This window comes from Narcine bancroftii, chromosome 8 (assembly GCF_036971445.1).
Source record: "Narcine bancroftii isolate sNarBan1 chromosome 8, sNarBan1.hap1, whole genome shotgun sequence".
Taxonomy (NCBI): Eukaryota; Metazoa; Chordata; class Chondrichthyes; order Torpediniformes; family Narcinidae; genus Narcine; species Narcine bancroftii.
The window spans coordinates 68,427,914-68,449,741 of record NC_091476.1 but is presented as its reverse complement, the minus strand read 5'-3'; the positions used below and the strand labels follow the sequence as shown (position 1 = coordinate 68,449,741).

At 46.7% G+C, this 21,828-nt stretch overlaps 2 protein-coding genes across 18 annotated transcripts in view; one reads left to right on the top strand and one right to left on the bottom strand.

The window, feature by feature from the left end:
- Positions 1-4,332: 4,332 nt before the first annotated feature.
- Positions 4,333-13,887, bottom strand: znrd2 (zinc ribbon domain containing 2). Of its 4 annotated transcripts, none has more exons than XM_069893972.1 (5): positions 13,646-13,887; positions 12,288-12,435; positions 11,557-11,708; positions 10,221-10,305; positions 4,333-5,604 (listed from the first exon to the last, which is right to left on the bottom strand). In XM_069893972.1, the coding sequence occupies exons 2-5, from the start codon at positions 12,301-12,303 to the stop codon at positions 5,270-5,272; spliced, it is 588 nt and encodes a 195-aa protein (XP_069750073.1). In that variant the 5' UTR covers positions 12,304-12,435; positions 13,646-13,887; the 3' UTR covers positions 4,333-5,269. The 4 variants fall into 4 exon arrangements, with proteins under 4 accessions (XP_069750073.1, XP_069750072.1, XP_069750074.1 ...); XM_069893971.1 differs by having other exon boundaries at positions 11,557-11,711; positions 13,646-13,884; XM_069893973.1 differs by lacking the exons at positions 12,288-12,435; positions 13,646-13,887 and adding an exon at positions 12,198-12,271.
- The window catches only part of LOC138740816 (serine racemase-like), a 34,931-nt gene continuing 25,494 nt past the window's right edge, over positions 12,392-21,828 (top strand). The window contains exons 1-5 of one of the 14 annotated variants that reach the window (XM_069893960.1): positions 12,433-12,521; positions 15,367-15,480; positions 15,931-16,103; positions 16,376-16,505; positions 19,081-19,184. In XM_069893960.1, the coding sequence (XP_069750061.1) occupies positions 15,468-15,480; positions 15,931-16,103; positions 16,376-16,505; positions 19,081-19,184 (420 nt within the window). In that variant the 5' untranslated portion in view covers positions 12,433-12,521; positions 15,367-15,467. Of the gene's footprint in view, positions 12,522-13,547; positions 13,637-14,693; positions 14,938-15,050; positions 15,225-15,366; positions 15,481-15,930; positions 16,104-16,375; positions 16,506-19,080; positions 19,185-21,828 lie in introns of those variants that run through there. The other 13 variants (XM_069893968.1, XM_069893961.1, XM_069893964.1 and 10 more) reach the window with 13 other exon arrangements.

The following is a 21,828-nucleotide window of genomic DNA, read 5'->3' as shown; positions in this document are numbered from 1 at the left end:
TGATATTTCTGGTTCTGTTAAGTATATTATCATGTCATCTGCAAATAGACTGATTTTATATTCCTTCTCTTTTATTTTTATCCCTCTTATTTTATTTTCTGTTCTTATCAGTTCTGATAGTGGTTCTATAGCTAACGCATACAGTGAGAGAGATAGTGGACATCCTTGCCTTGTTGATCTGCTTCAGTTCAATTGTTTTGATATATATCCATTCACTGTCACTTTCGCCAATGGCCCCTTATATAATGCTTTAATCCAATTAATATATTTCTCTGGTAGGCTGAATTTTTGTAGTACTTTGAATAAATAATTCCATTCTACTCTGTCAAAGGCTTTCTCTGCGTCTAAAGCAACCGCTAATGTTGGAGTTTTATTTCCTTCTACTGCATGAATTAAGTTAATAAATTTACAGATATTGTCTGTTGTTCGTCTTTTTTTAATAAATCCACTTTGGTCTAGATTTACTATTTTTGGTACATAGTTAGCCAATCTCTTTGCTAATAGTTTAGCTATTATCTTATAATCTGTGTTAAGTAAAGATATTGGTCTATATAACGCTGGTGCAAGTGGATCTTTCCGTGTCTTTGGTATTACTGTAATTATTGCTGATTTGCATGAATCTGGTATGCTTTGTGTTTTATCAATCTGGTTGATTACTTCCAGGAGGGGAGGAATTAATAAGTCTTTAAATGTTTTATAGAATTCTATTGGGAATCCATCCTCTCCTGGTCTTTTATTGTTCGGTAGTTTTTTTTAATATCTCCTGTAATTCTTCTATTTCAAATGGTTTTATTAATTTATTTTGCTCCTCTGCTTGTAATTTCGGTAGTTCAATTTTAGTTAGAAATTCATCTATTTTGTCTTCCTTCCCTTCGTTTTCAGTTTGATATAGTTGCTCATAGAATTCCCTGAAGTTTTCATTGATCTCCATTGGATTATATGTAATTTGTTTGTCCTTTTTCCTTAATGCCAATACCATTCTTTTAGTTTGTTCTGTCTTAAGCTGCCACGCTAGAATTTTGTGCATTTTTTCTCCTAGCTCATATTTCTGTTTTGTCTTCATTATGTTCTTCTCCACCTTATATGTTTGCAGTGTTTCATATTTTATTTTTTTATCTGCCAATTCTCTTCTTTTAGTTGTATCTTCCTTTATTGCTAATTCTTTTTCTATATTTATTTCACTTTCCAACTGGTTTCCCAATTGTAATCCTTCTTCATCTTAGTTACATAACTTATTATTTGCCCTCTGATGAACGCTTTCATTGCGTCCCATAATATAAACTTATCTTTCACTGATTCCATATTTATTTCAAAGTACATTTTAATTTGTCGCTCAATGAATTCTCTAAAATCCTGTCTTTTAAGTAGCATGGAGTTTAATCTCCATCTATACATTCTTGGTGGGATGTCCTCTAGCTCTATTGCCAATAACAGGGGTGAGTGGTCCGATAATAGTCTAGCTTTATATTCCGTTTTCCTAACTCTCCCTTGAATGTGGGCTGATAACAGGAATAGGTCTATCCTTGAGTATGTTTTATGTCTACCCGAATAATATGAATATTCCTTTTCCTTTGGGTGTTGTTTCCTCCATATATCCAAAAGTTGCATTTCTTGCATCGATTTAATTATAAATTTGGCTACTTTGTTCTTTCTGTTAGTTTTTTTTCCAGTTTTATCCATGTTTGAGTCCAAATTAAGGTTAAAATCCCCTCCTATTAGTATGTTCCCTTGCGTGTCTGCTATCTTCAAAAAGATATCTTGCATAAATTTTTGATCTTCTTCATTAGGTGAATATACATTGAGTAAATTCCAAAATTCTGAATATATCTGAATTTTTATTATTACCTATCTCCCTGCTGGATCTATTATTTCCTCTTCTATTTTGATTGGTACATTTTTATTAATATAGCTACTCCTCTGGCTTTTGAATTATATGATGCTGCTGTTACATGTGCTATCCAATCTCTCTTTAATGTCTTGTGTTCCACTTCAGTTAGATGTGTTTCTTGTACGAATGCTATATCAATTTTTTTTTTCAGTAAATTTAAGTTTATTCCTTTTGATTTGGTTATGTACTCCATTAATATTTAAAGTCATATAGTTCAACATAGCCATTTCATACTTTGTTTATCTTTCCTTTCCATTTCCTCATCACCACCTTCCCTTATCCATTTCTGCTTTCTTTTTTTGAACACATTATAAGACAACATTTCTAAAACATAAAATATTTCCACTATTCTCATATCTAAAATTCCTTTAACCCCAATAGTCCCTCCCCTTTCTGAGTTGCCCTTTGTCGGGCACCACTGATTTTGCAGTGACTGTAATTCCTCCCCACCCAGGCCCCCCCAGAAAAGATTTTAATCTTCATATATAACAAAAAGGTCACTCTCTTAATTCCCTCCTTACTTCCCTTTCTTTCCCTTAATTCTTACCTATACTCTATTTTTTTAAATATATATATACACATATATATATACCTACATACACACATACATATAGTTTGTTGTCATTTTTGTTCTTGTTACATCTCTTCATCTCTGTCTGTTTTGTAGTTGTTCTGCAAATTTTTGTGCTTCTTCCGGATCCAAGAATAGTTTGTTTTGCTGCCCCGGAATAACTATTTTAAGTACCGCTGGGTATTTTAACATTCTGGTCTTCATAGGACCCTGGGGATCCATTCTTTTATAAATTCTTTCATATTTTTGCCTTCTTCATCTTCCTTAAGGCCATCTTTACATTGTTTCTTCTATTATAATTTTCCATTATATCTATCTTCTGAGCTAACAGCTCCTGTGTCTCTAACTTTTTTTTATCAGATTCTTCTAATTTATTTTTTAAGTCATCTACCTTCATTTCTATGGCTGTTTCTCATTCTTCCACCTTGTCTACTCTTTTTCCTATATCTGTCATGACCATCTCTAATCTATTCACTTTTTCTTCTGTACTTATTCTTTTTATTTCACTGAATTCTTGTGACTGCCATTCTTTTACTGTTTCCATATATTCTTTAAAAAAAATATATCCATGTACTTGCCCTTCACTTCATCTTCCTTTTCTCTGTGTTCTTCCTCCTCTTCTTCTGAGTCCACTCCAGGATCTGCGTCCTTTACCTCTGTCTCTTCTGGTTTTCTTGTTGGGTTGTTTGTTTTATTTTGTTGGGTATTTTTGGTCTTCTTATTTTTATTAGAAGTGTCTTGGTGTTGGTCTTCTTCCTCTGGTTTGGTCATCTGTTGTTTCTTTGATTTATTTTTATTCTCTTCCTTCTTGTTCTCGTTATTTTCTATGTTTTCCTCCTGCTGTTGTTTTGTAGTTGTCTGTTTCAGCTGTGGAGATCGACTCCTCAGCTGGTCCCCCCTCCCGTCAGTGTTATTTTTGTCTTGTGCATTGCACATGCGCGACTTGTCGCGCATGCGCGGTTGCGCACTTTTGTTTGGCTCCGTGAGCCATTTTTGTAGTCCCGAGTTCGGGGCTTCGACTGACCTGAGGAAGCGTGCTTCTCTCTCCACGGCGGGCCTCCTCGTACCAGTAAGGCCTTCACCTTCTTCTTCCGACGTCCTTCCTTCTTTTCTTCCTGTTGTTTTTGGTTTTTCTTTCTTCACTGCCATTTTCTCCACACTTTTACTTTCACTTTGTTATGGTTTTATGTTTGTGTCTTTGTTTTTTCTCTATCTTTATTTTACTTTTCTGGAGAGGGCTGGAGTTCCCCTACTGGCCACTACTCCATCACGTGACTCCCCACATTGTTCAGTCTTGAGTGTTGTACAGATGCCAAAAGCCGGTGCCCAACGGACACGTGGTCCCTCTCCATCTGAGTCAATCCACACTCTGCTGCTCAAACCTCCTGACCGAATGTTAATGTTTGCCTAGTGACTGAGCTCAGCCCAAGGGTCAGCAAGATTGCCCTTTGAGCTCCAAGGACGACACTGATTTTGCTTCCTGAACACTTCTGGGTGTATTTTATGGAAATCACATTAAAAATATCCTGCATACCTTCTTTTGAGCTACAACCTATTTTTGCAATTTCCTACCATTTAATGTGCAGTCGACTTCAAGCATACAAAACCGTGAAGTGCAACATGTCATTGAAGATTCGCCCATGGACGTCTTCCCCGCTGATCTGGGTGCGGTCATTGACAAACATGGTGAAAGATTTCACTGGGACGTCGTGACCGTGGAAAAGTGGTATCACGGCAACTGGAATCCATCAACGCCGGACAACTATTGTTGGACACTGACATGAGAGGCATCCAATGCTGAGTACAAATGAAAATCAGCAACAAAACATTTTTAGGTCAGTTGATCACAATGTGAGTGATTAAGGGTGCTAACTTCAATAAAAGTTCATTTAATGTTTCTCCAATTTCCTGCATAATACAGCAAGTCAGAAATGATCTTTGTGTTCATGTACATTTAGACAGACAGCACGGTAACAGGCCCATTCGGTGCCCGTGCCGCCCAATTGACCTACGTTTTTGAATGGTGGGAGGGAAAGCCCACACAGGCATGGCGAGAATGTACAAACTCCTCACAGACAGCACGGGATCTAAACCCCGTCCCGGTTGCCGTAACAGGTCCCAATTTTCAAGAAGCCAACTTTTTGGGGGGGGGGGGGGTGGAAATTGTAGTCCAGTATTACCATGGGTCCCAGCTACGAAAAATGCACAAGACCAACCTATTTTGCAACTTCACTTTGAAAACTTATTTTTTCTCCTGAATATATTCAAGATAGGATTAAATGAGCAGGTGGGCACTCAGCTGCATTGGCTGGTCAAGATACACACGAGGCGGCAAATGTTGGAATCCGAAGCAAACTGATGGAGGAACTCAGTGGGGGAAAATCTCTTTGCCATCCACTTCGCTCTGCCTCCAAAGATGTTGTCTGCCCTGCTGAGTTCCCCCAGCAGTCTGCTTTCTTAGGCTCGTCTGGAGCCCAGTTTAAAACCCAATGAGGTGCAGCCTTGAGTAAATGGTGTGTTACCATTTTTGGGACTGGGGAGCTCCCGTGGGATTTGTGGATGGGTCCTGGAGTTATCCAGTGGAGCCTCTGCTGACATTCGCAGCAGATGAAGCTGCAACTGTCACTTCTTGAGGGCAGAAGCGGTGGATTTATAAAGGGACATTAGGCAGCAGGACTTTAGGGAGCCCTGCCGGAGGAGAGGTTACATCATGGTCGATAGACAGGATATGTCGGTGGGTGGGATATGTCAATAGGCGGGGGCACCATCCGTGAGGGCAGCGCCCCTCCCAAAGCAGTCTGGGCACGGAACTACGCCAGCCTCCTCAAGCTGTGCAAGGAGTCAGCACAGCTCCGGATGAGGGCGAGGAGCTGCGAGCTGTACTCTATGGATGCGGCCCGCTCCAGCTCAGCGCTGGCCCAGGCCAGCTTCCGCATGACAGCGCGCTCAGCCTCCCCCGGGGCGCCAGACTCAGCATCTTCTTCAGCCAACGGAAGGGCGAGGAGCTGCCGTGGGCCAGTGGCGGCCGGGAGCCTAGTCTCCGCCGAGAGATCCTGGGAGCAGCTGCTGAACGGGTGCTCTGGCTGGCCGTTGTAAAGGCGCTGCCGCTCCCTCACTTGACTCAGAGCCGCCTGTGGGTTCAAGGCTGTGAAATTAAAAACCAGCAGTTAGTTTGAGGCATTGCCCAGCTATGGGAAAGACAAAAATCTGTTGGAAGGGATTTGTTTAACCAAAAATTGACATTATTCACAATAAATTATTTCCAAAAATAAAACCATTCAAAGTCTTTGTCAGATATAGCAAAACATTCCCATCAATATATGCTATTGTATCAGAATACAGTCCTGGATTTCCACCCAAAATAGTTGTTTTGAGCGATACCCTTTGTAGAGGTATTAAAGGCAAATCACAACATTTTAATAACTATTGATCATTTAAAGGTTTTAATTTATTTATATATTTTAAAATAAACCGCCATCAGCTCCTGTAATTGGCCATTGAAAGGCTGTGCAGAGCCAACGGGTGTTGGACCCCTGCAGAGGAGCATGCGCGAGATGGCCTTGGAACTGGCAGGAGGGTGCTGAGACGTTGCCGTCAGGGTAAGAATTTTAGATTCTATATAAGATGACCCCGGATTTTAAGGTGAGATTTTTGTCCCATACAACAACATATTGTTCTCTAAATACAACATTACCACCACTGTGACACCTTGCCATTCGCCCCCCCATCACTCATATTGGCTGAGGGACTTCCCCTCGGTCTCAGCCCCTTAGTGCCCGGTAACAGGAGGACTCTTGACTGTGATCATTCCCTACAGTGCCCTCGCGTTGGCTGCATCAAGACTCAGTGCGTCCCTCAGCACGTACCATATGGACACGTGTAATAGTCAAATTTTGTGGGCCAATTATTAGGGTAGAACTTGGGGATCGACTATTACAAGGTTTCGACGAGCAGGTCAAACAGTCCACTTTATACAGCAAAGAGCTGGAGCCCTTCACCAACATATGAACAAAATGTGGGGAGGTTCCCAAACCTTGGGGGGGGGGGGGCAGGGTGGAGAATGGCAGGAGGATGTCCCAAAGGCAGGAGGAAATAGGTGGAAAAGGGATGGCTCACAGCAGGTAGGAGGAAGGAGGAGGGCCCAGATGAAAAGTTGTTCCTCCAATTTATAGGTGGTCTGGGCGGGATAGTACGTGAGGCCACGGATGGACATAAGCATGGGTGCAGAATTGGAGGTTGGCCTCTGGGTGATCTCTGTTACCGATACGAATTTGGGGCTATCTTCCAACTTCGTGTACTCCCTCAGACGCTTCCAGCAGTTTTCCTCTGGAAGGTGCCAGGACAGGAAAAAACCTGAGAGTGGTGGACTCGGACAGTGATGTCACGGGCACCGGCCTTCACTCCATCAAGGACATCTACGTGAGACGGCCCCTTAACCAAGCAGCCTCTATCCTCAAAGATATCACTCCCCCACCCCCGTCCTCTTCACTCTGCCACCATTGGGAAGGACGTACAGGAGCCTGAGGATGAGCACCCTGCGGCACAGTGACAGCTTCTTCCCCTCTGCCATCGGATTTCTGAATGGACAATGACTCCATCTCACTTTCCCCTATTTTCTTGCACTATTTTTTTTTTGAAAACGTAATTTACAGCAATATTGGCACCATGACAAATTCTGATTCTGAAGTCTCCGCTCCCAAGAAAGCAAACCCAGCCTATCCATTGCCTGCTTGTGACTGAAACTCTCCACCCCATCTCCTCTGCACTCTCCCCAACCCAATCTCTTCCTTCTAGAGCAGTGAGCTTCAACCACCCCCCTCCACCCCCACTCACATACCCCCTTAAGTTCTTCTTTTTTCTTTGGCTTGGCTTCGCGGACGAAGATTTATGGAGGGGGTAAAAAGTCCACGTCAGCTGCAGGCTCGTTTGTGGCTAACAAGTCCGATGCGGGACAGGCAGACACGATTGCAGCGGTTGCAAGGGAAAATTGGTTGGTTGGGGTTGGGTTTTTCCTCCTTTGCCTTTTGTCAGTGAGGTGGGCTCTGCGGTCTTCTTCAAAGGAGGTTGCTGCCCGCCAAACTGTGAGGCGCCAAGATGCACGGTTTGAGGCGTTATCAGCCCACTGGCGGTGGTCAATGTGGCAGGCACCAAGAGATTTCTTTAGGCAGTCCTTGTACCTTTTCTTTGGTGCACCTCTGTCACGGTGGCCAGTGGAGAGCTCGCCATATAACACGATCTAACCAGAGCACCAGTGCCGTACTGGGTATATGCAATGAAAAGGGGCTGACCAGCAATCTTGTTGTACGAGCCCCTTTGGGTAGGAGCGATCACAATATGATAGAATTCTCACTCGACATGGAGAGTGAAGAAATTAAAAACGAGACTAAGGTCCTGGATTTAAATAAAGGGAATTATGATGGTATGAGACGGGAGTTGAGTAAGATTGATTGGGTGGTGTTTATGGGGGGGGGGGGGGTTGACGGTGGAAAGACAATGGAAAGCATTCACAGATCTAATGGAAGAATTGCAGAAATCGTTTATTCCGGTTTGGCATAAAAATAAACCAAAAAAGGTGACTCAACCGTGGATAACAAGGGAAATTAGAGACAGCATTAGGTCCAAAGAGAGAGCATATCAACTGATCAAAAAAAAAAAAACCAAATCTGAAGATACAGCAAAGGAGGACAAAGGGATTAATCAAGAGGGCAAAAATAAATTACGAAAGTAAGCTTGCGGCAAACATAAAAACCAACTGCAAAAGCTTTTATAGATATGTCAAGAGGAAAAGATTGGTGAAATCCAGAGTAGGTCCCTTGCAGTCAGAATTGGGGGAATATATAATGGGGAATAAGGAAATGGCAGACCAATTAAATTCTTACTTTAGTTCTGTTTTCACAAGAGAGGATACAAATAACCTCCCAAGGATGTTGGGAAACATAGAGACTAATGCAAGGGAGGAGCTGAAAGAAATCAGTATCTCGAAGGACATGGTCTTGGGGAAATTGAAGGGATTGAAGTCCGATAAATCCCAAGGGCCTGATAATCTACATCCTAGGGTACTTAAGGAAGTGGACATTCAGATAGCAGATGCTTTAAGAATTATTTTCCAGAACTCGATAGACTCAGGATCAGTACCCATGGATTGGAGAGTAGCTAATGTTACCCCACTATTTAAAAAGGGGGGTAGAAAAAAAGCAGGGAATTATAGGCCAGTGAGCCTTACATCAGTAGTGGGCAAAATGATGGAATCCATTATTAAAGATGTAATAGCGGAGCATATGACTAGCAGAGAAGGGATCTGACAGAGTCAACATGGATTTACAAAAGGTAAATCATGCTTGACAAATCTACTGGAATTCTTTGAGATGGTGACAGGTAAAATAGATGGGGGAGAGTCAGTGGATGTGGTGTACCTGGACTACCAAAAGGCCTTCGATAAGGTCCCACATGCAAAATCAAGGCTCATGAGATTGGGGACAAGGTATTGATGTGGATTGAGAACTGGCTGGCAGAAAGAATACAGAGAGTTGGGATAAACGGCTCATTTTCTGAGTGGCAGGTGGTGACCAGTGGGGTGCTACAGGGATCTGTACTGGGACCCCAGCTGTTCACAATTCACATTAATGATCTAGATGAGGGGATTGGATGTAATATCTCCAAATTTGCAGACGACACAAAGCTAGGAGGGGTTGTGTGCACTGAAGAGGGGGTCAGGAAGCTATAGTGTGATTTGGATAAATTGGGGAACTGGGCAGATACATGGCAAATGCACTACAATGTGGATAAATGTGAGGTTATCCACTTTGGTAATACAAATTGGAGGGCAGATTACTATTTGAATGGCAATAGATTGGGAGATGGGGAAGTGCAGAGAGACCTAGGGGCTCTTGTGCACCAGTCACTGAAGGCGAGCATGCAGGAACAGCAGGAGGTTAAAAAGGCAAATGGTATGTTGGCCTTCATATCAAGAGGGTTTGAGTATAGGAATAAGGATACCTTACTGCAGCTGTACAAAGCCTTGGTGAGACCACACCTGGTGTATTGTGTGCAGTTTTGCAATGGAGGGAGTGCAAAGGCGATTCACCAGGCTGATACCTGGAATGGCAGGAATAACTTATGAGGAAAGATTGCGTAATTTGGGATTGTACTCGCTGGAGGGGAGAGGGAAGATTGAGAGGGGATCTCATAGAAACATATAAAATTCTGGCAGGACTGGACAGAATGGATGCGGAAGGGATGTTTCCAATGGTGGGGGAGTCCAGAACCTGGGGCCATGGTTCGAGGATAATAGGCAAACCATTTAGGACCGAGATGAGGAGGAATTTCTTTACCCAGAGGGTGGTGAATCTGTGGAATTCATTGCCACAGAGGGCAGTAGAGGCAGGTTCATTGAATATATTTAAGAGGGAATTAGATATATTTCTTCAGTATAAGGGAATTAGGGGTTACGGAGAGAAGGCGTGGACGGGGTACTGAACCTTAAGATCAGCCATGATCTCATTGTGTGTCGGAGCAGGCTCGAAGGGCTGAATGACCTACTCCTGCTCCTATCTTCTATGTTTCTATGTGAGTGGAAAAAAAGGTTGAGACCCATTGTGGAGATCCAAACAGCTCTAGACTCCAAATGCTAAGTCCAAGGCCTGGCCATCCGACCTCGTGACACGCGGGTGGGCGCTAGTTACACTGAAGGCCCGATTCAATCACATTTCTCTTGCAATCACATGGGCGTCACAGCGAGGGCTTCTCTTTTTTTTTTTTTACCTGGGTTATCCTTGTCCACATCCGAATTCAGTTCCTGACAGGCCACGCAGTAGTTCTTCTGCTTCTTGTCTTGAAGGAGGACTGTCTGTGGAGGACAACGCGCACACGATTGAGCGCAGACGGCCCATTCTTGGCGAGTCCATGGGGGTTAGGCCGCCCCACGTCCCTCAACACTTCTGGGCGCAAAAGTGCTGGGGGAACTCAGCAGGCCATGCAGCATTCCTTACGCGGCAGAACCTCCCTGATTGTCCATTCAATTCCTCCAGCAATTAGAGCCATTTCCCTTCTTGGCAACCTGTTTCACCTGCTATTCTTGAAGAAGCACTTCCAGATCTCTCTGCACAAGAAGTTCAAAACAGTAGGCGACTGCTGGTGTCAAGAGACAATGCTGCTCAAAAGGGTCCTAACATTGACGGCTCCATACAGGGGAGCAATGGACATGCAGAGCACCGGAAATAGAGATAAAACACACCCGCCACCCCACGATGAGAAGAGATGTATCTACAGGATGATGACCATGGCAGCGGAGTAGCAAAGGGCTCAGTGGGACCCGCACAGGCTGTGGGCGTCTTGTGGTTGAGATTCGAGAAGGTGCTGAGGGCACGAAAGACTCCCAAAGGAGCCTCGGGCTTCCCGACCTTGTCGGACGTTTTGAATCTGGAGCTTGGCTTGTCAATGGATCTAACAGGAGTCCATGTGGCTGCAGAGGCTCTGGAGGTAAATCCTTGGACGCTCAGTGTCTCTATCTAAAGGGACTCTCCTTCGCTTCTCCTTCTCTCTGACCCAGAAAACTAGCATTTTTCTCCTGGTGCTGGTACAGTGGAGGGAGACAGCAGCGTGACTAGGTTGGGCGGGGGGGAGAGAGACGGCAGCACGACTCGGGCAGGCGGGGGGGAGAGAGATGGCAGAGAGACGGCAGCGTGACTAGGTTGGGCGGGGGGAGAGAGACGGCAGCACGACTCGGGCAGGCGGGGGGGAGAGAGATGGCAGAGAGACGGCAGCGTGACTAGGTTGGGCGGGGGGAGAGAGACGGCAGCACGACTCGGGCAGGCGGGGGGGGGGAGAGAGATGGCAGAGAGACGGCAGCGCGACTCGGGTGGGCGGGGGGAGAGAGACGGCAGCGCGACTCAGGTGGGCGGGGGGGGGGGGGGAGAGACGGCAGCACGACTGCTAGGGGGTGAATACAGCAGCACAATTTGGGTGGGCTGTATCTCTGTATATCTTTACCTCCCATGGTTGCTGTGGAACTGGCTGAGTTCCTCCAGCATTTCTGCATTTTTTACTACAATCACAGAGCTTGCAGACTTCCATGTTTCTCAATGACTGTTGTACTCACTCCGCACTCCACGCACGACTCCGCCAACATGCGGTAGCCCTTCAGCAGGTAATCCCCCATCAGTTTGCTGATCTTGTCCTGCCGCTCACGCCGGGCCTCGATTACCTTCATCTCCGCTTCCGTCGGAGGCGTCCACGCAAAGTCCTCCTCCCCTGCTGAGAGAGAGAGGGAGGGGGGCAAAGCCCACAAGTCACAGCCCCTGGGCACTGCAGGAGAGGGAACCTTGCAGCTGACCTAGGGTCGGGGTGGAAACATTAACTAACCTATCCCCGCGAATGGTTGTACAGGTAACCCTTTCACCCCTGCCCACTGGGGTTCACTCCTTCACATCCTCATTCCTGCTCGTCTCTCACCATCACCCACTTACTCACTCCTGCCCATTTTATCTCTCCATCATTCTCTTAATCCTGCACAATCCATCTCTATCACTTCCTCATCCCCTCCCCATTCCAATATCTGTCATCCCCTCATCCTGTCCCCGCCCCTTCACCCTCTTCCCCTCCCCTCCTTCACCCTTGACCCCATCCCCTCCCTTCCTCTCGCCCCATCCCCTCCCCGCCTTCTCCACCCTCCCTTTCTCCTTATCCATCCCCCGCCTTTCCCATCCCCTGCCTTTCCCTCCCCCACGCCCCTTCCCTCACGTTCAGCCCTTCCCCTCCACTACGAGGCCGTTCCCCTTCACTCTAACCCCGGCGACTTCTCCACCCACTCGGGCAGAGGCGTAGACTTACCTCCACTCATGGCCATTTCGCCGCTGGGTCGCTCCCACCGGAAATGACGTCAGGTCGTTGGGGCCGAATCAAAATAAGATTGACAGGCGCCTTGGTCGTGCCCCAACGTCTCCATGACGACATTGCGGCCTAGTGGTCGAGGTGAAGCCTGCCAGTGGGCAAAGGTCGTACTTGACACGCGGGAGAGAGGAGTCTTCATCCGTCAGCAGCAAGGAGGCGGTTTGGAAATGGGAGGTAATGTTCTGCGGGAGGGGGCCCCTCGCTGCGGGAAGGCGCTCCTCGCTGCGGGAGGGGGCCCCTCGCTGCGGGAGGGGGCCCCTCGCTGCGGGAGGGGGCCCCTCGCTGCGGGAGGGGGCCCCTCGCTGCGGGAGGGGGCTCCTCGCTGCGGGAGGGGGCCCCTCGCTGCGGGAGGGGGCCCCTCGCTGCGGGAGGGGGCCCCTCGCTGCGGGAGGGGGCCCCTCGCTGCGGGAGGGGGCCCCTCGCTGCGGGAGGGGGCCCCTCGCTGCGGGAGGGGGCCCCTCGCTGCGGGAGGGGGCCCCTCGCTGCGGGAGGGCGCCCCTCGCTGCGGGAGGGCGCCCCTCGCTGCGGGAGGGCGCCCCTCGCTGCGGGAGGGAACCCTGCACTGTAGAAGGGGCGATGCTGAGGGAGATTGAGCAGTGTTTCCAGAATGCATTTAAAATTAAATTTACACATACAGCATAATAATAGGCCCTTCAGCCCACGAACCTGTAGCGCCCAATTACACCAAATTAACCTACAACTCCCGTATATTTTGAAAGTTGGTGTCAGAAATAAAACTTCTCACACATGAGTCTCTTTAAAACTGATGACACGACAAGCTTTATTTACAAGTCTGCAGAGTTGGACTCAACTGGCTTCTCACCAGTTAAGCCCCGATACATACAGTGCATTGATTTTTATACCCTTATTGTTTGCCCTTCCCCTTCTTATTAAAACTGTTTTAATTGGTTAGTATTGCAAAAGCATTCTAAGTATAACTGCATTTTTAATTATCACGTTCGTTACGTACGCTGCGAACTCTACATACACTAAATTCTGTTTCTCACCCTTCTTATCAATCTTTTGTCTCCTGCATGTCTCTCACTATGACCATGAAAAGATATGTTTAAAAAAACATATCCAGCTGAACCTTTTGTCCTTGGCTGCTAGTAAGCTCCCTGTCCGTTCTGGCTTCCCTTTTTATGATTAATCATCACATTTTAACTTAAGTCATTTTAACCTAAATTCTCTATATAACAGTTGGGACAAAACCAACAGAGAAACAGGGACAACGTACAAACTCCTTACAGACAGCGCTGGATTCAACCCGGGTCACTGGCGCAGAAACAGTAACTAACCTTAACCATTTATAAGAGCTTTGCTGATCCCATGGAAGCGTTTTGAAGGTGAATTGGAGATGTTCTACCTGGAGTTTTAGAGGCAATGTTTACCATGGATTTGTTGTAGTGGTCCATGGTGATAATGGCAAAGACAAATAGCACAGGGCATTTTTAAGCTGCAGCCCCATGGGTATCTCTCCTGGGACCCTTGGTCGCCAACCCTGCGATTTAAGGGGGATCCCACCCCAGGATGACGCGATAAGTAACGCGTCATGCACTCGGGAACTGTCAACGTCTCCCCCGCACTCTCCACCGACCGTCGGTTGCGCCCCGACTCTCCTCCCCCCACCGCGGCAGCGACCCCTCCGCTCTCCTCCCCCCACCGCGGCAGCGACCCCTCCGCTCTCCTCCCCCCCACCGCGGCAGCGACCCCTCCGCTCTCCTCCCCCCCCCCACCGCGGCAGCGACCCCTCCGCTCTCCTCCCCCCCCCCACCGCGGCAGCGACCCTTCCGCTCTCCTCCCCTCCCCCCACCGCGGCAGCGACCCTTCCGCTCTCCTTCTCCCCCCCCCCCACCGCGGCAGCGACCCCTCCGCTCTCCTCCCCCCCCCCACCGCGGCAGCGACCCCTCCGCTCTCCCCCCCCCCCCCCACCGCGGCAGCGACCCTTCCGCTCTCCTCCCTCCCCCCCACCGCGGCAGCGACCCCTCCGCTCTCCTCCCCCCCCCCCACCGCGGCAGCGACCCCTCCGCTCTCCTCCCCCCCCCTACCGCGGCAGCGACCCTTCCGCTCTCCACCCCTCCCCCCACCGCGGCAGCGACCCTTCCGCTCTCCTTCTCCCCCCCCCCACCGCGGCAGCGACCCTTCCGCTCTCCTTCTCCCCCCCCCCACCGCGGCAGCGACCCCTCCGCTCTCCTCCCCCCCCACCGCGGCAGCGACCCCTCCGCTCTCCTCCCCCCCCCACCCACCGTGGCAGCGAACACTTTCCTCCCGCGGCACCTATCCCTCTCCTCGCCCTTTCCCCCACCCCCCCCCCACCCAGAGCGGCAGCATCCCGTTTCCTCCCCCGCGGCAGCGACCCCTTCCCCATGAGTCCCCCCGATTGTGCCCCCCCCATCTCTCCCCCTCGCAGCAGCAACCTCTGTCCCGCCCCACCCTCACCCGGCCCCGCGGCAGCGACACCTCTCTCTCTCCCCCCTCCATCCCAAAGCAGGCGCCTCACCCAGGGGTTTCCCTGTGACGCAAGCACTAATGTCACAGGAGTACCGGGTCGTCCATTTTGACGTTCAAGCCGCTGGTGGACATGTCCTGGGTAAGTTTAACTGGGTTCCCAGACTACCTCCGAGGTAGGGCAAGGACCCGGTTGGATTTCGACCATGCTGACCTTTTCAAGCTGCTGGGTGAGCGGGGTGCTAACTGGGCAAATTGCCCGGTAACCTCATTTTACAAGGCAGCTTGAAATGATACAAGTGTCAGTGCTCTGGGAAGGGGCTCGGTTTCATCAGCCCCTTGCTGATTCTTGAGTTTGTTACAACTTTGTACACAGCAATATTTAAGGTTGAAAAAAACCTCGAAAACCACTGATCTGGAATTTAGAAAGTAATTTCGTTGAAATTTACAGAATTCTTACTGGTCTTGACGGGGTTAATATTTTTCTCAGCTGTGGTGTCTAACGTTCAGTTTTATTGTCAAGAGGACATAAGTGATATCACATACAACCCTGAGATTCCTTTTTCTGCAGGCAACACAGAATTGCCACTTGTTGGCCGTGTAAGAAACTGTACTCAAGACGTACACAAATAAAGAACAACAAACTGTGCAATACATGGAGAGAAAATATCAATGAAGTGCACAAGTAAGAATCCTTCAATGAGACCCTGATTGAGTTTGTCGTTGAGGAGTCTGATGGTGGAGGGGTAGCAGCTGTCCCTGATCCAGATGGGGCGAGTCTTGTGCCACTGATACCTCTTTCCTGATGGCAGTTTGCCGGGTCGTGTGGATCCTTGATAATTGCTGTTGCTCTCCGACGGCAGCATCCCCAGTAGATGTTTTCGAAGGTTTTGCCTGTGATGTCCTGGGCTGTGTCCACTACCTTCTCAAGGCTTTACGCTCGGGAGTGTTGGTGCCCCTATACCTGGCCGGTCAGCGTGCTTTCCACCACACCACTGTAGAAATTTGCCAGGGTTACTGATGTCATATCAAACTTCTACAAACTCCTAAGGCGCTGACGTGCTTCATGATGCCGCTAGTGTGTCGTGTCCAGGAATGATCCTACTCTTACTCCTTTGTTTCCCGACTGCTGTAGACAGAATGCTCTCGCAATACTGCATCTCGCTGGCCAGCGTAAAGAGGGCTCAGTCCGTCATTGGAGACCTTGTTCACCGAACCCCTATCCTCACCAACTCCACACTGGACAAGTGGGCCCAGCGGCAGATCTTCCTCAAGTGCGAGCTCTTCCAGAAAACGGGCTCGTTTAAGGTAGAACCTTCCTGCATTTACCGCGGGCCAAACTATGATTGCGGCAGCCACTGGCACCCGGGTCATCAGACGCAAAGGAGGCTTTCTGGGAGAGCTGGTTGCTCTCTGAATAGAGAGAGCAGGGGGGTGGGAAGCTGGAGGAATGATGGGGGAAGAGAGGGAGACTAGGGAGGTCAATGTTAAACGCTGTCTCTGGTTGGAGAGCGCCCAGATGGAAAATCAGGTGTTGCTCCTCACTTCCTGCCCACTCGTGAGTTACCGTCTCGTTGCAGTTCCGAGGAGCTCTGAATGCGGTGTCCGGCCTCTGTGAGAGGGGACAAGAAGGCCTCAAGCCCCAGGTCGTGGTGACCCACAGCAGTGGCAACCACGGGCAAGCGCTGGCCCTGGCTGCCCGTTTACAAGGTACGGAGATTCAAGTTTATTTACCATCTGACTGTATATCTACAACTAGATGACATAAATACACCATGCCTAGTACAATAAAACACCTACAGGGATTGTGGATGCCGGATATGGCTCTTCTCCACCTATTACTTCCTGCCTGTGGGACCCTGCCCCTCCCCCCACCACCATTCTGTTCTGGTGTCTGCCCACATCTTGCTCGTACCTTGAAACTGTTAGAAAATGAAGTACCTTCACAGAAATTGCTCGAGACAAAAATTGAGAACAAAGAACATTTATTATACAACAATGCAAAGTTGGGTGCTTCCCCTTGCCCTGGGAATACACACATACACTGGGGCTCACCCAACTTTTATACAGTTGATTTCAGTATAGGAATACCCTCCCCCTTACATTCTTCTGCCTCCTGGATGAGTTTGGCATTAGGCAATCCTGCCTGCCTACGTGCTGTTTCTGTGAACTTGGAGGACCAGGGGGTATCCTGTCGGTGTCCCATCATATCATTATCCTTATTGTCCTTATTCACAAACCTGCCTTTGTCCTAATTCACACCTTCCCGACTCTCAGGGCTACAACCTCACCTCTTCATATGTAGAACTTGCTATGTCTAGGGCTTACTAATTACATATGTGGAACTTGCTAATTCTGTCTAGGGCTAGAAGACCCTTATCTTATTCAGACTAACTTTACTTCCTACTATTATCTATTATCTATCCTTATCTTATTCATACTGGTGAACTTGCTGATTCTGTCTAAAAGGCAGCAATATTTGTTGTTCTTTATTTGTGTACGTCTTGAGTACAGTTTCTTACACGGCCAATAAAGACCCTTATCTTATTCAGACTAACTTTACTTCCTACATTCCAATATCTATTCTTATCCTATTCATACTGGCTTTATTACATATATCTATACTAGTTTCCTCATCTGCATATTTTTATATCAGTTTTACTCATCTCTCACAATCCTCACTTTTCTTTTAGATCAGGGTTACTCATCTCTCACAAAACGTTGGTTATTTTTAAAATTAAAATTTAGACAGCATTTGGCCCACGAGTCAGTGCCGCCTAATTTACACCCAATTAACCTACACACCCAGAACACTTGTTATGGTGGTCGGAAGCCGGAGCCCCCCGGGAAAACCCACACAGACTCAAGGAGAACATACATACTCCTTACAGTCAGCATGGGATTCGAACCCCAGTCCCGATCACTGCTGTTGTAATAGGGTTGTGCTAACTGCTATGCCAACCGTGCTGCCCATTTTTATCTTTGCCCTATAAAGTACACTGTGTGACCTGCTGAGTTTCTCCAGCATTGTAGTTTTACTTCAGTCATGGTGTCTGCAGACTTTCAAGTGTTACTACTGTCCCTTTAACTCACTGGATGTCGATTCACCCGCCGAGTCCTCACTTGAGATTCCAGACTTTGTGTTTCTCCTCCAGTAGAGTTTTTCCTTCTGTAACTTGCTGTTAACCTTTCCCCATTTAACTGCCCCCCTCCCCCTGTTGCTTTAACACGGTGCTCTCCTTGCAACTACCCCGTCAGCCATAAATGATCCCCATTCAAATCACCCCACTCTCCCTCCTGTTCAGGGTGTGGCCGTCCACTATGTGGCCGCCCAGGGTATCCTCATGACTGAGATGGTGTCAGGACGCAAACGCTGCCTGTTCAGGATGAAGGTCGTTTGGCATCATTAGGGGGATGCGGACTGCACCAGGTGACACCCTCGGAGTGGGGGTGACACCAAAATGACTGTGTAGTGAGTGGTTACAGCAGAGAGTAGAAGAACAATACATGTTTGATGCGGTTATAGACAAGACTGGTTTATTGCTCTCTCTGCCCCTGCTTTTATAGGCCCAGTTTCCCGCCGTTGTAGCTGATTGGTCGATGTTCCCGCTCCGCGGGTAATTGGCTGAGGAGAAAAGCCTATGCGGGCCATATGCGATTGTCGCATTTGACTGCCATTTTGTGTGTTAGGCCGCCTTCCGGGTAGAGGGCTGCTACAATAGTTTATAAAATTTTTGTGCAGTATTCGAGCAAATTTTAATAAAAATCTCCCCATAGTTAGATATAACAACAAAAACATTCTTCATGAACCCAGCTTACACGTATCAATGACTTACAAGGCTAAAACTCGTGGCTCATTTCCTTTTTGAACCTTCTAATGAGCTTCGGTCAGCGCTGTCGTTATTACCCGATGACAACGATGCTTTGAATCATGTAGTTACAGCTGTCCGCAAAAACAAGCAAGGCTGTTGTTTTTGTTGCTGCTTTTGTCAAATTCTCTGGTGTTTTAGCTACAATATTGTGGTTTCACATTAGTATTTGTGAACTTGTATCAATATCGTTTTTGAGAATGAAGTAGTAATTAAGCCTGGTTCGGGAGGAGATCAATGGGGGTGGGAGTTGCTGCGCAAAATCTAGTGATGCCACTGCTCAACGTTTCACCATCCAGTCCCTCGATGGAGGGAGGGATTTAGGGGAAGGAACCTCCGACTGGAGGCAGCGAGGGAGAAAGGGGCTCCTTCGCCTCATTTCTAACCATGCGACCGTGCCTCTGAATGCCCCTCAGGAGTTTCCTCGTACGTGGTGGTCCCTCGAACCGCCCCGGCATGCAAGAGGGAGGCCATGTTGGAGTATGGCGCGCGCATTGTGGACTGTGAGCCCAACGACCAGGTAAGGCATCAGCAGCTGGAGGGATGAGGAATGGCAGAGGAAGAGGGCAGGGAGGATGGGAGAGTCTTCATTCCCCAGAGTGTAGAATTTCAAGAGGTGACCTGATGTAAAAACATGAGGGGGGCTGGATAATGACCAGAGTCTATACGATATTTAATGGCATATAAGACCCACTTTCTTTCCCAGAAAATGGCCTCAAGATTCAGGGGAGTAGATTTAAGACGGAGATGAGAAAAAACTTTTCTTCCCAGATAGTCGTAAATCTGTGGAATTCTCTACCCAGGGAAGCGGTTGAGGCAACTTGATTCAACATATTTAAAGTTCAGTCAGGTAGATTTTTACATTAAAAAAAGGAATTAAGGGATATGGGGTGGAGTGGAGTCAATGATCAGATCATCCATAATCTTGATGGGCCAAATGGCCAACTCCTGCTCCTAGTCCTTATCTATCCCCTGGGTTGTTTGCCCAGATGTCGTAGACTACCAGTACTTGTACCAATCCTAACTCCATACGACTAATATTATTTACTCAAATACAATCATCATTACGGGTAGTTTAATTAAAAAAGAATTATCGTAAAAATTAAAGCTGGATGTTCTGAGACTGATATCTTTGTTTGACATCACTGCAATCTATCGTTGCTCATCGAAGACTCCTGGACGTGCCACCGAGCCGTTGCCATTTTATGTACTTGTTCGTCACAAATAAGGGCACCTTAGTCCGATGTGCATCATCAAAACAACATAAATGGAAATGCATGGCGAGAGCAGGGGGAGATTTCACCATCAAGACAGCCACAGGAAAATGGGAGGTAAACCAAGTATGAGATGGCCATGTTGAACTATATGACTATAAATATTAATGGAATACATAACCAAATCAAAAGGAAGAGGCTGTTAAATTTACTGAAGAAAGAAAAAATTGATATAGCATTCGTGCAGGAAACACATCTAACGGAAGTGGAACACAAGAAATTAAGGAGAGACTGGGCAGGGCACATAACGGCAGCATCATATCACTCAAAAGCAGAGGAGTAACTATATTAATCAATAAAAATGTACCAATGAAAATAGAGGAGGAAATAATAGATCCAGCAGGGAGGTACGTAATGATAAAGTGTCAGATATATTCAGAATTTTGGAATTTGCTCAATGTATATGCACTTAATGAATGGGATCAAAAATTTATGCAAGATATCGTTTTGAAGATTGCAGATACGCAGGGGAATATACTGATAGGAGGGGACTTTAACCTTAATTTGGACTCAAAGATGGATAAAACTGGACAAAAGACAAGCAGAAAAAAACAAAATAACCAAATTTATGGTTAAATCGATGCAGGAAATGTGACTTTTGGATATATGGAGGAGACAACACTCAAAGGAGAAGGAATACTCATATTATTCAGGTAGGCATAAAACATTCTCACGGACAGACCTGTTCCTGTTGTCAGCCCACATCCAAGGGAGAGTTAGAAAAACAGAATATAAAGCTGGATTGTTATTGGATCACTCACCCCTGTTATTAGCAATAGAGCTGGAGGACATCCCACCGAGAACATATAGATGGAGATTAAACTCCATGCTACTTAAAAGACAGGATTTTAGAGAATTAATTGAGCGACAAATTAAAATGTACTTTGAAATAAATACGGAATCAGTGAAAGATAAATTTATACTATGGGATGCAATGAAAGTGTTCATCAGAGGGCAGATAATAAGTTATGTAACTTAGATGAAGAAGGACTACAATCAGGAAATAGAACAGCTGGAATGGGAAATAGCAAGTACAGAAAAAGAATTGGCAACAAGGGAAGATACAACAAAAAGGAGAATTGGCGGACAAAAAAAAATAAAATATGAAACATTACAAACATAAAAGGTGGAGAAGAACATAATGAAGACAAAACAGAAGTATCATGAGCTTGGAGAAAAAAAACGCACAAAATACTAGCTTGGCAGCTTAAGACAGAACAAACTAAAAAAACGGTATTGGCATCAAGGAAAAAGGACAAACAAATTACATATAACCCAACAGAGATCAATGAAAACTTCAAGGAATTCTACGAGCAACTATATCGAACTGAAAACGAAGGGAAAGAAGACAAAATAGATGAGTTTCTAGCTAAAATTGAACTACCGAAATTGCAAAAAGAGGAGCAAAATAAATTAATAAAAATCATTTGAAATAGAGGAAATACAGGATATATTTTTAAAAACTACCGAACAATAAAATGCCGGAAGAGGATGGACTCCCAATGGAATTCTATAAAACATTTAAAGACTTATTAATTCCTCCTCTCCTGGAGGTAATGAACCAGATTGAAGAAACACAAATCATGTCAGATTCATGCAAAACAGCAATAATTACAGTAATACCAAAGACAGGGAAAGATCCACTTGCACCAGCGTCATATAGACCAATATCTCTACTTAACACAGATTATAAGATAATAGCTAAACTTAGCAAACAGCTTGGCGGACTGTGAACCAAAAATAGTAAAACTAGATCAAACTGGATTTATTAAGAAAAGACGAACAACGGATAATATCTGCAAGTTCATTAACTTAATCTGCAGTACAAGGAAACAAGATGCCATCAGTGGTGGTTGCCTTAGACGCAGAGAAAGCCTTTGACAGGGTAGA

What these genes read in the sequence shown, in the direction of transcription:
- znrd2 (XM_069893971.1), bottom strand. An exon ending in AGTCGTGCGTGGAGTGCGGA is followed by an intron (nt 10,306 to 11,556) that starts GTGAGTACAACA and finishes TGTCCTCCACAG; the next exon opens with ACAGTCCTCCTTCAAGACAA. An exon ending in TGTGGACAAGGATAACCCAG is followed by an intron (nt 5,605 to 10,220) that starts GTAAAAAAAAAA and finishes TTAATTTCACAG; the next exon opens with CCTTGAACCCACAGGCGGCT.